Source organism: Prinia subflava, chromosome 3 (genome assembly GCF_021018805.1).
Source record: "Prinia subflava isolate CZ2003 ecotype Zambia chromosome 3, Cam_Psub_1.2, whole genome shotgun sequence".
Lineage (NCBI taxonomy): Eukaryota > Metazoa > Chordata > Aves > Passeriformes > Cisticolidae > Prinia > Prinia subflava.
The window spans coordinates 71889302-71905409 of record NC_086249.1 but is presented as its reverse complement, the minus strand read 5'-3'; the positions used below and the strand labels follow the sequence as shown (position 1 = coordinate 71905409).

Here is a 16108-nt window from a genome sequence, read left to right as displayed (position 1 = left end):
TTACATGTTCCTATAAAGAATGGAAATGATCAGCTGATTATACTGGTTTTCAGTCTATGTTTAATGTAAGGTAGTTACTAGGATTTTCAGGTAATTAAAAAATACAAAAAATGAGATTCTTTTTTTTTTGTTATGTAACAACCTAGATAGCAAGTATCTACACAGTAAATCATGTACTCTGAAACAGTTAAGTGGAAAATAAAACAGAGAGCAAGGAAATCTCTCTGTACTCTGTCACACAGGTTTTTCATCACATTCATAGCCTGGTGTCCAACCCAATTTTACATGAAACTTTTCCCCATCCAAAGGAATTTAATACTAGTAACAGACATCATTGTTTGGAAGACAAAAGGTAAATTTAAAAAATTAAAATTCAGCATGTGTATTTTACTTTTCTGTTTAAATGGTGACAATAATTGCAATAATCACAAGTCCTGCAGACACGGCTATGCAGCATCAGATGAGAGCATCTTTAAAGTGTTCCTTTTAGCACCCAAGTGTAGATACTGGCTTTCACTGTGGCAGATTTATGCCCTAGTCTACAGCTGTTGGTGTTCAGGTACCTTAATGTGTGTTTTAATGCTGTGGACTGGATAAGGTTTTATTTGAAGGGAAGCAGCACCATCTATTGCAACCTGATAGCTTAGCTCTAGATGACATAGAGATAGACTCGGCCTGAGCCCAGTTTTCAACTCTTTCTTGCATCCACTTTCATAAATTTGTACTTGTCCAGCTTCAAATGAGATTAGCATGTCAGTATATGGTGGTGCACGGACAGGGCTGTCCATGCACATGTCTAATAAAAAGTCACATCTAAGAGACGTAGGTGTTTACAAACTAAGATAATACAATAGCATAAGCCTAGTCCTGAATAACTGTTGCTTTTAAATGACTTGGCTGGAGTTTTCCTTTCTGAAGTGAGAGGACAGTCAAAAGTTAAGAGCATATTTTACCCAGGTGATATTCTCTCAACATTTTCTTCCAAAAACAGCATTAATGTAGGTGTGCAGTACAGTATGTTCTTCTAATAATGACAGTGCTATTATCATCCATCTATATTTCTGGTTCTTCTCTTTTTTCCAGACTGTCTACAAAGCCTGGCTCTGTTCCCAGTATTTTGAAGTTACACAGTTTCACTGCAGAAACAGAATTCCTTGCAAGCAATACTGTTTGGAGGTTCAAACGAGGTGTCCCTTTATATTACCAGACAATGATGATGTCATCTATGGAGGACTATCAAGTTTCATCTGTACAGGTATAGTACAGAAAAACTAATTTCACTTATTTTCAGAAGTTTAAATATCATGGATTTTGCTCTAACTCTGAGAGCCTGAAGATATTCTACATCAGAAAGTTTTGTTGGAGGTGCTAGGATGTGAGCTCAGATCTAGTAACGCAGTTATGTTACAGCCTGCCAGTCACCAGCTTTAGAAAACAAAACTGATAGAAAAAAATGTTCTAGTTATTTTTACACTTAATAATTTGATGGAGAATTTCTTTTACTTCAAGTCATGTAATACTTGGACTAAAGAGGTTGCATGTCATGACATATTGAGAAAAAAGAGAAAGGAGGGTCCAATTTTTAACATATTCACTTTTATTTGCCTGCATTCTTATGCCAGATGAATCAAGAATCTGAAGCACAACATTCAAAATTGTGCAGCAACTCTCAGAAAGTGTTTAAGAAAAGATCTTTCACTGATAAAGAAATTTAAGAATCAGTTGTTCACCTGTGAGGAACTGATCTTTGTTTGTCTCCTATTGAATCTGGTTACACTCTATTAATTTTTTTTTTTCATTTTAAAAGGTATTGAAATATATATCTTAGGTATCACAAATACCTTTTTCAGGAATAGATGGGAGTCACCCACACAAAATTTCAGCTAAAGTAATATTATCTTCAGATTTCTAGTACCTAGACTATAATCTGAGAATCTTGGAGAGATTCAGGCAACTTATTCCCAGTAAATTGATAAAAAAGGATTTCAACACTTAGATAATTTGACACCCTCATCCAAATGTCAGAAATTAAACTGTCCTCACCTCTAAATTAGGGGTCCACTGGAAATTTTGATACCAAATAAGTTGTCTAAGGTAAGTTCCATAAAACCAGAGTCAATTGTAAAAATCCATAAATGTTATATATCATCTCAGATGCAGGCATAAGGATCATGGGAACTCACTTCACCTTATACCTTATGTTTAGATTTGGGGTGATTCTGGTAGCAAGGCATTTACTGGATTTTTTTTCTTGTAGATTAAACCTATTGCATACAATCAAGCAATATTCATCCATATGCAAAAGAAAATATAACTAAAAGTGAGCTGAGTTACAATTTTGAATCATCAATAAGGTGCTTGACACTGGTGAATTTTTTTAAAAAATAATAGCCTTCCAGTATTTATATGCAGTAACCAAATGAGCATTCTTTTACAGTTTAAGGTAGTATAGAAGAAGTGAGAGACTTGCGAAAATTTTATTTACCACAGGTACACAGTGTATATGTATGTGTATTTATGTATATGCAATGTACACACACTTACACAGTGGCAAGAAACCAAACCAACAGCAAACAAAATCATCTTGGCATGTATTTCAGAAAATCAGTTAGGAAATCCATACCCACCTCTTCATTCTCCTAGTATAACTCAAAATCCAAATTCCTTCCTAAAACACACAAAATAGAGGATTTTGACAAGATTACTGACATCTCTGAGTTTGGGATGAAAAAGCAGCTTTGGGGGAGGATTAAGCTCATTTTATTGCAGGTATTAATAATGTGGGTGTCTACACATCAACTCTGTGACTGGAGTCACTGGTGTAGTCAGTAGGGCTGAGAGCCATTTAATTCACCCTGAGTAGGCACCTGCACCTGATGAGGGGGCTTGCTCGCGTGGCTGGCTGTACCCTGTTTGCTGTAGCTGCCATTAGTCACCAGGGTCTTACTGCAGACACTTAAAATCAGGGTGACCTAAATCTCGTCTCAGCAGTCCACTAACAAATATTTGGTTGAACTTTTTGTCCTCTCAAGTCCAAACCCAGCAGAGCAGAGCTTGTATTCACAGACCCACGGGAGTCAGTATGCTGACCCTAGAGAGCTGTGTGCAAAGGAAGATGTTGAGGACAAGTACAAGGCAGCAATTCAAACTCTGTCTGGAATACAGGCTCATTTTCACTTTTATTAAGCAGCAGCTCACTGTAAGAGTGCTTCCTGCCACTAAACAATGAGAAATTGGACTATAATCTGCTGCAGGAATAAAGAATTACACCTCTCTGCAGCTTACTGAAAACAGATTTATTTCATGCAAAGTACGGTAAGCTCAGCAGCAGACAAAACACTTTACCACAGCATAGCTTGTGATACATAACTTGAAATCCTTTTGAAGAAAAACAGCTAAAAGAAGGTCACCCATGTCTTGAGGAACATCTACTGAACTTCTTGTGAGTTTCTGTCTGGTATACCTTCTGAGATTTCTGGTTATTGATGTGTCTCTTCATTAGAAAAAACACAAAAGAGTAAGGTCAAAAGGTATTTTTATTTAATATTTAGGTGCCAAGTAGCAAGAAAATGTATACAAGGGAAAGCTGACTTTATTTGGTGTTGACTACAGCCCAGAGCTCAGGATGAACACAAAAACATTACCTGTAGTTTTCCAGTTGCAGCCAGGTAGAGGTTGGTGTGGATCCATACCCTATGCTGGAAGGTGCTCTGGCTGTGGGAGCTGCCACCTCCCCTTTCAATTCTGTCCTACCACAGCAGTAAGGCAGAGCACAGAGATCTGCTGGAGATGAGGGTATGGCAGTACTGCTGGACAACCGGGAACCCACATCTTTTTTCCTTTTCTTTTTTTTTTTTTTTTCTTTTTTTTTTTTTTTTTTCAGGCCAGGATTTTGGTGGTATTGGGGTCTGAAAAAAACCTGGAGGCTGTAAAAGGAAATAATAACAAGGGCTTTACCCTTACTTGGAAGGACTACATGATGAGAAAACTGCAGAGAACTGGCTATTTTCCCCCAAGGAATACTGCAGTCATTGTTATATTTGTCATTCTATTAAAAAGAAAATAATTTCAAGTTTATAATAATTAATAACAACTTCTTGGAAATTCCTGAATACCTCATATAGGAAGTAACAAGTATTCTAGCCTGAGAATATCTAACTTGATCAGCTCCAAACGTGATGAACTATAATCGGAACGGGAGAAGGCATGCTACACTCATTTTTTATCATCAGAACTCTTCTCTTGTAGAAATGCATATGAGAGTGTGGAACAACTGCAGTGCAAAAGAAAGTACTTGAGAGATTAATAAAAACGACCAGAATCACAGTGTGGTCCTGGTAGTGGAAATACGCAGTTGGATAGAAAGAATTTAATGTTCCCTTCTAGCCTGTTTTCTTCCAGGACATAGAAGGAAAAAAGTTGATCCCTCCATCAGGTGTTATGCTCTAACTTGCTGGTTTTCAGATTCATTAAAACTGAGTGGTTACTTTCTGTTTAGACCTTTGGAGTTCATATCCATATGACTAAAGTTTCCAATGGTTTCATCCAATGTTTCTTTCTACAGCTCAGCTGTCTAGAACTGCCCATGCAAACCAGAATCTCACTTGAGGGAGATAATAGTTTTCAGGTGTTCATACACACACAGCAAATTACAATGAATTAGTCCCATGCAAAGTTCCAGGTCAATGTTTTTAACTGCAACTTCTAAGAAAACAGTGTTCATACCAGCAGGATTGTTTTTTTTATTTTAAATGTAGTCATCTCTTCCTTAACTAAAGGAGACATATTACTACAGCGACATATTACCCTAGGCCAACCATTAATGCACACTTGGCCTACAAATTTAGACTAGAGAGAGGAAAAATCCCCAAAGGAACTTAGGGTTGTCATGAGATAGATATCCAGTACCAGCTGCTTCACTGTACAGATCTTCTCATATTCCCAAAATTCGTGTTAACGCCGACATAGTCTATTCTGGCTGCTTGGAGAAACTGCTGTCCACATGGCAAGTCTGAACCAGTTTAGAGTGCAGGTTTAGGGCTAATTGTGTTCCTAAGGACTTTCTTTGTAATGGCCATAACTTAGGGTCTCTTTGTGCCCTGTGGCATAACAAGACCATCACCCAGCATCAATTCTCAGGCCAGAAATCCCAGCCACATACTCACACTCTTTATCTGTACAATAGATGTCATGGCATTTTATGGAGAAGGAAAATTCCTCTTTGAATCAAAGGAAGAGAATGTAGTGAGCAGCAGCAAGGCAGAGATGTGTTGCATTAACTTCATTCAAAAGGAACGACACCTTTTAGTACTTCCTAAGAGCAGTGCCGCCAGAATGAACCTTCTGCCATCAGGAGTAGAATCAAATTTGTCTGTTCTCCTGTGTTCTATTCTCCTGTGTTGAACAGACTTGTGATACTTTTCAATCAGAAGGAGAAAGTAAAGGGAAAGAAGAGGTGAGTAGACAGGTGATTCAGGTGTTTTAGATCACTAAAGTGTTTCAGTTCATATTGATTTAGTCTCTTAATTTTATGTGTTCTGATTATCATTTCAGTTGTTTGGAACACAGCTTGAATCAATTTTTGGCAAATAACAGTAACATATGTTTATGTGATCCATGCAAAATAACACTTCCATGGAAACTCCACCTCCTTTAGAGTAAAGAATTCACTGGAAATAAAACTGTCAGTCATGCTTCATAGAACACATTAATGTTTCCAAAGACACAGTGAGAATTATTACAGACAATTCTCATCAATCTGTAGAAGTCTGATGATTAACAAAGCTCAGCAAAAGTATTAGTAGAAATTCTGTAAACTGCAGCTTCCTCTCAAGGAGTACATGTGTGACTGGGTTTCACCAACAGGTTTAGCTGTAGCATGTCTCTTTCAAAAGAGATGCCCTGATTTCAGTGCAATTTGAAAAGCAATCTCCTTGAGAAAATGTGATATAGAAGGCGATACAATCTATCTCTTTTGTAGAACAATTCAAGAAGGGAAAATCACTCTGAATTCAATCTGATTTATGTTGTTCTTGGCAAATTCAAAAAACCTGTATATTTGATCCAAATTCTTCCTCTAAAAGTATCTCAAAATAACGTGTCATTTGACTCCTGTCTCTACCTCTTAATAGGTCCTAAAATATCAAAATATTAAGCTAACACAGGCATCAGGACAAATCACTTTTACATTTGACAAGCATGGTTTAAATCATTACTAGCCATGGTTCTGCTTACAGGGAAAATTTGACATGGCTTTTACAGCAAAATCTGTCAACTAAATACCTCATTGGTATTTAGTTCTGAGTCTAGTGATCTAGTCTTGAATATTGGGGCTTTCCCATTAATGAGGTCCCATATCATAACAGGTTTATTAGCTGTATGTATCCTTTTCCTATAATAATGACTCAGACAATTTACTTATTGATAACCCTAAACTTTCTGTGGTGACACAGTACTTAGATATGTATAACCCTTTTCTATCATATCCCAATAGTACATCCTTGTGATCAAAGATTCTACATTTAGAAGCAAAACTGGAGAGGGACTGCAAAAAGATAAATGCTTTCTAGAAGGAAATTTACTCTGTATCTCAAAACAGTAGAGGTAAAAATCTTCATTGTATAGTTTTGAGAGCCAGTTATTTACTCACTTTTCTGACTTGCAGCAGCTCAGTTTTAGAGGGGTAACACTGATTTACACAAGCAGCAGGAAGTTGACCCTATGCATAATTTAGGGAAGAAATCATGAAGAAACATATATATGTTCATATATATATATATAATGAAGAAACATTATGAATTCTTTTTGGATGTGGAGACATACACGTAAAAAAATGTTCATGAGTTGACTATCTGAGTAACCAACATATAGTGATAAAAAATGTTAGAGCAACACAGATCTCCAACTCAGGTCTCCTCTGACAACTGGAGTTGAAAAATGGAAGTTAACCTTTTCAAAATAGACCAACAATCTTATTCACTAGTTTAAGAATAATCTCTTTGAATAAAGGATAATTTATTAATCTTCAATATTCTTTTACATATAATTTTGATTCATTTTTATAATGTGAAGGGTATAAAATAAATGTCTTATCATAATGATGTGTCACAGACACAGCAATTTAGAAATTGAGAAGACCATCTGGATAAGATCAAAAAGTTCTGGCTTCCAGATCAGTTGTAAGCAAGCAGTAAAATCTACTCATATAGTATCTAATGTGTTCTCTTGACTTCTGTAGTTGGAAAATGTTAATACTGAAATCTCAGATATAATTCCTCAGAAACAGAGATGCCATGTAGAGTGCTGGTGTTCACTGATACAATGATGTCAATGCTGGATGGATCACTCTTGGCAGACATTATTTATTTTGGGCTTCACAATAAAATCGAGTATTCTAAACTTCTGGTATACTACATCCACTTATCTTGTTTCAAGGTCTTTTCTTCATGAAAAGTCATGAGAAGCTTCATATACCTCCCCAAAATAATCAGAAATCTATGTGAAAAATGAACACAGAGTTCTACAGAAAGCAAAAGAGGAGAAAGAATAACATATAATAAGATCTATTGTATTTCTGTGGTTTCCCAAATACTTATCCAGCAATGACAACACATATATCAACCACACCAGTTTCCCATAATGCAGAATACTATGGCTCCATAATTTTTTTGTACAAATAAACCAAGAAGCCAATTCAGGCCACCAAGAGCCAATTCAAATCCAACCACAAGTGTCATGCATCCTGACAGTGCTGAGGGTCATACGAATGCAACCACTGCTTTTACAGGCTGTTTCATGCAACTGCTCAGGCAAAAACTATGGCAGTCTCTGAGTTAGATGGGGATCTAGCTGATCTGCAAACCATGCATGCACCAACAGCCTTTGTGATTTCAATTTTTGTGTAAGAACTTGCTTGGGCTTAGCTGCTTTTTCCCCAAAGCACATTCCACAAAGTGAATATGATATTCATGCTGCACTCCTTTTTCTTTCAGTCTGATTCAGCTGAGCAGGACATACAGGATTTATCTATTCATGTCTCCATTAACAATCTCAGTGGAACCAGTAGCCTTAATACTTGCATCAGCATTAATGTCAAACAGTCCCTACAGATGTATACTTCCATGCCTATCATCAAAATATTATTATCTTCATGTGGAAAAAACCCTATCTGGATACAAAAAAAAAAAAAAAAAAAAAAAAAAAAAAAAAAAAAAAAAAAAAAAAAAAAAAAAAAAAAAAAAGCTTTTACATGATGTTTGTGAGTGATAGTGTATCTGTCTGGAGAATGGTTTGAAATCAAAAAGCCTCCTGGCAAATCCTAGATCCTCGATTACAGTAAAGGTCCAAGTACTTTTATTACACCTCCACGTGGACTAAGATTTCTGATGGTGAAATATAGCTGAGTGCTGGGAAAGCTGGGAAATAAAGACATAGAACTGAGAATTTTAAGTAAAAAATGAAAAGCAAAGTACGTCTCAAGCCAGTTATAGCTGACCGGTCAGCCTCAGAAATAAAGTTACCAAACATCCAAGTAATATAAAATAATGGTGTCCACAAACTGAACTGTAAAGACAAATGAGGAAGGGGGAAGTCTTGGTAGTTTGGTGGGTACAGATATCATTTTTATTTCTTATACCCGTGTATTTAATATTTAAAGAAAACAAAAATCAAACAAAAAGGAGAGAAGCAAATGCACAGGCAGTGGAAGCAAGTGGTAACCTTGTAATAGAGATGAAATCAGGTTATGTAAGGATGGGGCAAGAAAGGTCAAGAGGAAGCTGAAACTCAACTTGTCAAGGCATGAAGAATAAAAAAGGGCTTCTATACATATATAACAGGGAAAGGAAGGCCAGAGAAGGTATATCCTCATGAACAATGTTGGAAAAGTGATAACAATGGATGAGGAGGAGGCTGAGGTACTCAAAAACACTTTTGCCTCAGTCTTGAATGACAACTTCTCTTCCTATATCTTTTAACTGGATGGACAGCAGGATGTGGACTGGAGCAAAAGTCCCTCTCACTCTAAGTAAAGATCAGGTTCACAACCACCTGAGGGACATGAATGTGCATACGTCTATGAGACCCAATGAGTTACAGCCCCAGAGACCCAAGGGAATTGGCTGATGTAGTTGCCAAGCCACACTCCATGATATTTGAAAAGTCATGGCAGTCAAGTCCCAGGTGACTGGGTAATAGCTGATAGGTCAAGGAAGATGCTGGGAACTACAAACCTATCAGACTCTGTGACTGGGAAGATCACAGAACATTGTGGAAGCTGTGCTAAGGCACATGGGGAACAGGGAATTGGTTTGAGACAGTCAACATGGCTTCAACAAGGGCCAGTCCTGCCTGACCAACCAAGCAGTCATCTACAATGAAGTGTTATTTAATATCTTTATCAAAGAGGTTGAGATCACCCTCAGTAAATTTGCAGACAATACCAATCTGAGTGGAGTGGTTGACACAACTGAAAGATGGGATGCGATCTAGAGGGACCTAGGCACACTCAAGAAGTGAGCCCATGGGAATCTCATGAGGTTTAACAAGACCAAGTACAAGGCGCTTAGGTTGAGGCAACCCCAATATAAAAACTGGCTGAGGAATGAACAGATCAAGAGCAGCCCTGCCCAGAAGGACCTGGGGGTGCTGGAGTATGAGAGGCTGGACATGATCCAGCAATGTGTGCTCTCAGAGCAGAAACCCAACTGTGTCCTGGGGTGTATCAAACGCAGCATGGGCAGCAGGGCAAAGGAGGTCACACCGACCTTCTCCTTTGCTCTGGTGAGACCTCATGTGGAACACCACATCCAGCTCTAGTGTCCTCAACACAGGAAGGATATCAGCCTTTTGGAACAAGTCCAGAGGAAGGATGATCAAAGGAATGGAGCACTTTTCCTGTGAGGAAAGGCCAAGAAAATTGTGATTTTTCACCCTGGAAAGAAAAGGCTTTTTCTGTCCTAATTGTGGCCTTCCAGTACTTGAAGAGAGTCTGCAAGAAAGCTGGAGAAAGACTTTTTTAAAATAATTAGTGGTGATAGGACAAGGGAGAATGGTTTCAAACTGAAATAGTAGGTTTAGTTTAAATATTAAGAAGGAATTTTATGAAGAAATTCTTTACAGTGAAGGTGATGAGGAACTGGAACAGATTGCCCAGAGAAGCTGTGGACTCCGCTTCCTGGAAGTGTTCAAGGCCAAGTTGGATGGGGCTTTGAGCAACCTGATCTAGTGAAAAGTGTTTCTGCACTCAGCAGGGAGGTTGAAACTAGGTGATCTTTAAGGTCCCATCCAATCCAAGCCATTCTATAATTCTATGAATATTTTGATGAAAGGACAAACTAGTTTTTCCTTCTTGATTTTCCAAGGAGATGTAGCCAGCTTACCTGGATTTCTAGTTAAGTCACACATTTGTAAACCTCTGACTTAATAGATGGACTAATTAGATCCAAGGGGCAAAAGCTTATATTTATGACTACAAACAACTCTGTGATGAAGAACATGTGTTGCATTCAGTACAAAAGGTCTTTGTGAATATATCTAAGTCTTCTACACTGTCATATGAATAGTGGCTCTGTAGTTAGTTGTTTATTTAATATGTAACTGCAAATTCAAAACCTGAATTCAACTGCTGAATTGAAATAAAGAGGAAATGTAATTTTACATTAGGGAACAAGTTCAATTCATCTTTAAATGTGGAGATGTCATCAGTTTATTTGTAATTCAGTAAGTGCATATGAACTATTTAAATACCTATTGATTGCCAACTTATATACATAGCTTTGATTTCAAAGGAACTCTGGATTTTCCAGTAAAAAGAAAGGCAGAAAATATAGTTTGAAAAGTAAACAAGCCTAAGTGGGATCAAAGCATTAACCATTCGCTGTGTCTCTTCAATTACTACTAATCATTTGAACTGCTGCAGTTCACAGAACAAATCATAATTCCCTGATTTGGGAGGCATTGCCTGTATGTTGCAACATTTAAAAACAGACTTATGCACACAAACACCAAAAGATGGATCTCAGAAAATAAGGCTGTTTTATTATGCCTTCAAGGAACAATTGTCCAGAAGTTCCAAAATGCAACCGAATTTCTTAAAGAAAAATGTGATCTTTTCAGCTATGATCTAGAGTGAAAGTTTTTAACCTTTGGAATCCTGCATTAAATTTGTGACTGCAAGTGGAAAAATTGGTCAGGTTTAGCATAGGACAAACTCTGAATATACAGAAAGTGAAACAAGTTGCTTTCATTCCTGTACCTTAAAATTTGATTAAATACAAAAACAAATGCAACTTTATTTGGACTCAAATATAGCATAGCAGACAATTGTGACAGCCATGTAAAAATGTGTCAGTCTAGGCATCTTAACATTCTTATGATACCTAACACATTTTTCGTTTAGTTCCAGATCAGTATTATGGAAGTAGGAACCAAAGCATTCAGGTTTATCATATTTTAAGGTGTACTGCTTTTCTTTACAGGTTTTCACAAAGAGCAAGAAATCTGGTACCTGGACCTAAGAATGCTAAATTACTTTTTGAAAGTAGTACTGTTGTTGTGTTATTTTGGAGAAAATGTAATTCTTGTTCCAAGGAATAAAGCTGCTTTGAAAATCACTATCCTAATATTTAAGCACAGATAGCGTTTTTTTCCTAGAAAAACCTAGTTCTACCACAGAGTATATTCTTCACTGCAGGATTTAATCTATGATCAGTTTAAATGGAGAAAATGTATTTGTCTATTATATTAGTCATTCTTGCATTTGAACACTATTTAAATAACCAAATTAACTTATTTTAATTTACCAGATCAAAAGGTATGTGTGAAGCAAGCAGAACACTCTGGTTCTGTTAATCTCCTATATAGTAATGCAGACAACACTGACAATTTCCAGAAAAATAGAGTTCCTCTAGGTGTTCAAAGTTATAGTCAGATCATTCGAACTCAGTAAAGTTCAAAGGCAAAAATTACCTAGCTGTACAATCAGAAACATCAGGAGATCCAATCATTGTGTGGCAAGGACAGATTGTTTTCACTTCTGGGATATGTTAAAGGCAATATCCAGCTGGAAGAACTCAGATGAGTTAGGATAAACAAGTAGATTCTGAACAGTTCTGTTTGGAAGCTGTTTCTGTGATGCAGTTTCATTTCCATAGGTTTGAAAATCAAAATAGCCGATATCATCAGTACATCATTATTTGTTATTTTACATCTGTCTTTATGGGCTCATATACTGATAGAAGAATTTCAAGGTCCAAATTGTGTTGATTAGTTCTTTCTTCATCATGGATTGTTACTTCCCAAAAAGGAAGAATTCAAACAACTTATTCAAATATCAATAATTGTTTTTTTAAAGTTGCTTCTTTACACAATCATGCTCAACATCATACTTCTGTTGAATGATCTTTTGATGCTGCTTCCTGTTAGATGATGCATATTCCTTCAACAGCTCTAATTATACAGAATGGCAGAACTTCTGAGGGCCCCAGTCTCACTCAAAGATAAGGATTCAACAGCTTAGACTAAATGCTGACTCTTCCCTCAAGCTACTACTTCTGCCAGTCCTTGTGCCTGGTATTTATTTTTCTCTTTTGTTTACCCTACAGGGCTCTATGAAAACTATCCAACCAATGCAGAACCAGAATGCTGTGATGTCAGATGGGGACTATTATCAGATCATCAACCCAAAGGGACTATAAAAACAAGTGGCTCAACAATGTGTCACAGGACATCGCTCACAGTTTCATCAGCATCAAGACTGTGTAACAGCAGACTTAAACTGTGTGTTCTTGTATTAATTCTCTTACATACAGTACTTACAGTCTCAGCAGCACAGAACTCAACAGGACTGGGCTTTGGAAGCATAACAACTTTCGAAGATAATTCAACCAATGAGGAATAAAAGAAAGGATTCATCTTACACGATAGAAACAAAAGAGGCCCAAACTACTACAGTCAAAAATAACAAGGACTGAGTGCTTTACCCTCAGATGTCTTCTTGAATGACCTTTTGGGTAAAATGAAAAGAATGGGCCGCTACCCAAACAACAAGGACACACAAACACAGCTTTTTATTGACTAAAAGGCTGTTTGGTGACTTAACTTTCTCACACCATTTTATACACTGTGTTTTAATGTTTGGAGTTTCTTTTTTTTTGTTTGTTTGTTTTTTGCACTTGTTAATACAGGATTTTATTTTTGGGACAGTTTCTCAAAGCTAAATTAAGTCTTTTCTCTGTCGATATATTTCTAGTCATTGTGTGTGTTCATCTGATAGTTCTGTCTTTTATGTCCTGTCAGTTTCTATTAGAGGAATGACTGCTATGATTTCATGACATAGCAAAAAAAAAAAAAGGAAAAAAAAAAAAAAGGAAAAAAAATTAAAAAAAAGGGAAAAAAAAAAGAAAAAAGAACAGGAAAAAAAAAAAAAGGAAAAAAAAAAAAAAAAAAAGAGAAAAAACCCCCAAACAAAAAACCCAAAAAAGCCCACAAAAAACCCCAATAAAAACCCACAAAAAGAACAACTAAATGAAATTTAACCAAAAAATAGAAAACAATAAGAAAAATAAAAGAGAAGAAAAAAGCAACTACAAAAAGAACCCCAAACAAACTTTACTGTCCTCTTATCCATGGGAACCATTCATCTCCTTTCCCTTTCACATCTACGGTCACAGACAACATAAATTTACTTCTGTCTGTGTAATCACAATGAATGGGTACACAATTGCAGTGTGCCTCTGCCACTGTTGCACAAAACAGTTGACTGAGCAAACCCAAAAGGAGCATGAAGGGGGTTCCTTTTAGCTGAACAAACAAGTGCTCTCCTTACAAGGTGGGATCGGACAGTTAAAAAGTATAAAGAAATATATAACAAACTGTTGCTCCAATACCCGTTTTGAAGAAGTCCAGTCCTTTCTCACTGGTCAGTTGAACAGGAGCAGCCTTTTCTAGATATGTTAAGTAAAACCAGTTATGCTCAGCAAGTTGAATAGTTGGGAAGCCTTCATATTGGAGGTGAAGGATTGACATTCATTGTGAATCACGTTTTGAGTTCTCCTGCTGTCACATAACCAGCAGCTTTTCATAACAAATGGGAGTCAAGAACTTCCCAAATTCAACTCTTTTTGTCACAACAAAATTATACTGGAAGTCTTTTAGCATCTACAATACAAATTATCTCCTTGGTTTGATTCCATTGTTTTTCTATTATCTACATGTTGTTGAAAGTAACTCTAGTTTATTAAGGATGCACAAGAATGTGTTAGCACAGATAAAGAAACTATTTTTTTTTAAATATATAGGACAACCGTTTTCATAAATGTGCAATAAAAACAGTAAATATATACTAGGATATGAGTAGTCAAGAGAAAAGATTGTAATATGATTGTTGGTTTTTCATCGTTTGGGGTGGTTTTGAATTTGTTTACTTTTATTTTTTATGGGAACATTTCACCTGCTGAGTGTATGAGAATTTGCTTTTTAAAAAGGCTTTTTAGAGTTTACAGTAGAATCAATGGAAGGAAAAGTTAATAAGGGCTGTTTTTAAAAACTTTACATTCCTTCCTATTCTCTAACTACACTTGGGAAGTGCACTTTAGAGATGTTTGCTGTGTAGCTGGGAAATGAAGGAAAACTATAGAAAATGTTCTCTTAGGAAATAAAATATAGTTACCTACTTTCTAGCTATAAAATACCCCTTGATAAATATTAATGTTGTAAGAACATTTAATCACTGGTGCATAATGCATTTTTGTATACAATTTACAGTCTGTTAAATTCTGGAGAAAAACAAGAAGAAGATAACCATGCTGCTTAAGCGGTTCAAGATGCACATGTTAAGCTACGAAGCTCAAATTTTTTGCAAGAGTATTTGTTTTGATAGTGTTTTGCTACAACCTGGACTGAGGAGCCTAAAATGATCTGTGCAAATATGACAACAACAAAAAGCACCAGCTAATGCAAAATTCTTCAGCACTGGTTTGTTTCTATAATTCCTCCCTTCGCTTCCTTGCACATGCTATATTTTGTTCAATAAAACATGGTGCTTTTTATTTATTTTCTTTTCTGTTAGAGCCACATGTATTAATTGCAGTGAATTGATGCAAAATTGGGGGAAAATGTAGAAATGCAAAAGAAAAAGCCTTAACTAATGGTAGAATGTAGACTTTTGAAGGACAGAAATGTTACTGAAAAGTGATGGAGCAATAACTGGGCAGTGCTCTGGTACTTTACAACAGCTGATAAGTCACACTACTAAGAAAGCTCTTACTAGGTGAGCTCTTGTTCAACTGACCTCTTAATTCTAGTAAGTGTACATGGTCAGTAAACAGTTTGTTATAACCTTTATCTACCTCTGCTGTGCAAAGGCCATCCAACATCCATTTCTGTGATGTTCCTCATGTTTTTTTGTTCACATCATTATTCACTGTCATCTATTTTTACACTGTACCAATACAGTACCTAGTCTGGTTCATCTTGATTGAATTGGCACCTGAAGAAGAGTTTTTATTATTTCTCTTTTGCTTCATGGTGAATTTATGTAGAAATCTATCTTTAAGGTATTTTATTTTTTCTTTTCTGCTCTTCTTCATTCTTCATCCCTTATTTTTCTATAAAAATGTTTTCAAGTGGTGTCAGTGAAAGATGACTCCACTGCTTGGCTACACTCAGTCATGTGTCATACAATATGAGAGAGACAGGAGGAAAAACAGTAACAACAACTCCACATGCATAATGTAGCCTAATTAAACTTGGGGAAAATGAAACAGAAAACAATTACAGACTTTCAATTACAAGTACAAGATGTAATAAATTCATCCCCTTCTCCCTACCTGGAGTCAGTGCCTGCAGTTCAATGGTCTGTGAATTTTGTCTGTCATCTTTTTGAGGTCTATTTCTTTAATTTCTGAAACAAATAGTCACATTGCAGCTGAATACTGCTGAGGTATCTGTTGCCATTTTCACTCTAGCAGTGTGGTAAGCAGCTTCTCTTGGTGATACCTGGGACATCAGGAGTAGACAAAGACTCTTCTATGAAGTTAAGCAACATGTAATCATGTATGATGCAAAATTCCATCCCATCCATTCTTCATTCGTAATAGTTTTCCTGGCA

The 16108-nt window shown here is 36.5% G+C and overlaps 1 protein-coding gene across 1 annotated transcript in view; it reads left to right on the top strand.

Annotated features, from left to right (window-relative positions):
• NALF1 (NALCN channel auxiliary factor 1) overlaps positions 1–15370 on the top strand; it is a 435874-nt gene extending 420504 nt beyond the window's left edge. The window contains exons 2-3 of the mRNA XM_063393547.1: positions 1084–1255; positions 12603–15370. Coding sequence (XP_063249617.1) covers positions 1084–1255; positions 12603–12898 — 468 coding nt within the window. The 3' untranslated portion in view covers positions 12899–15370. The remainder of the gene's footprint in view (positions 1–1083; positions 1256–12602) is intronic.
• The last annotated feature ends 738 nt before the right edge of the window (positions 15371–16108 follow it).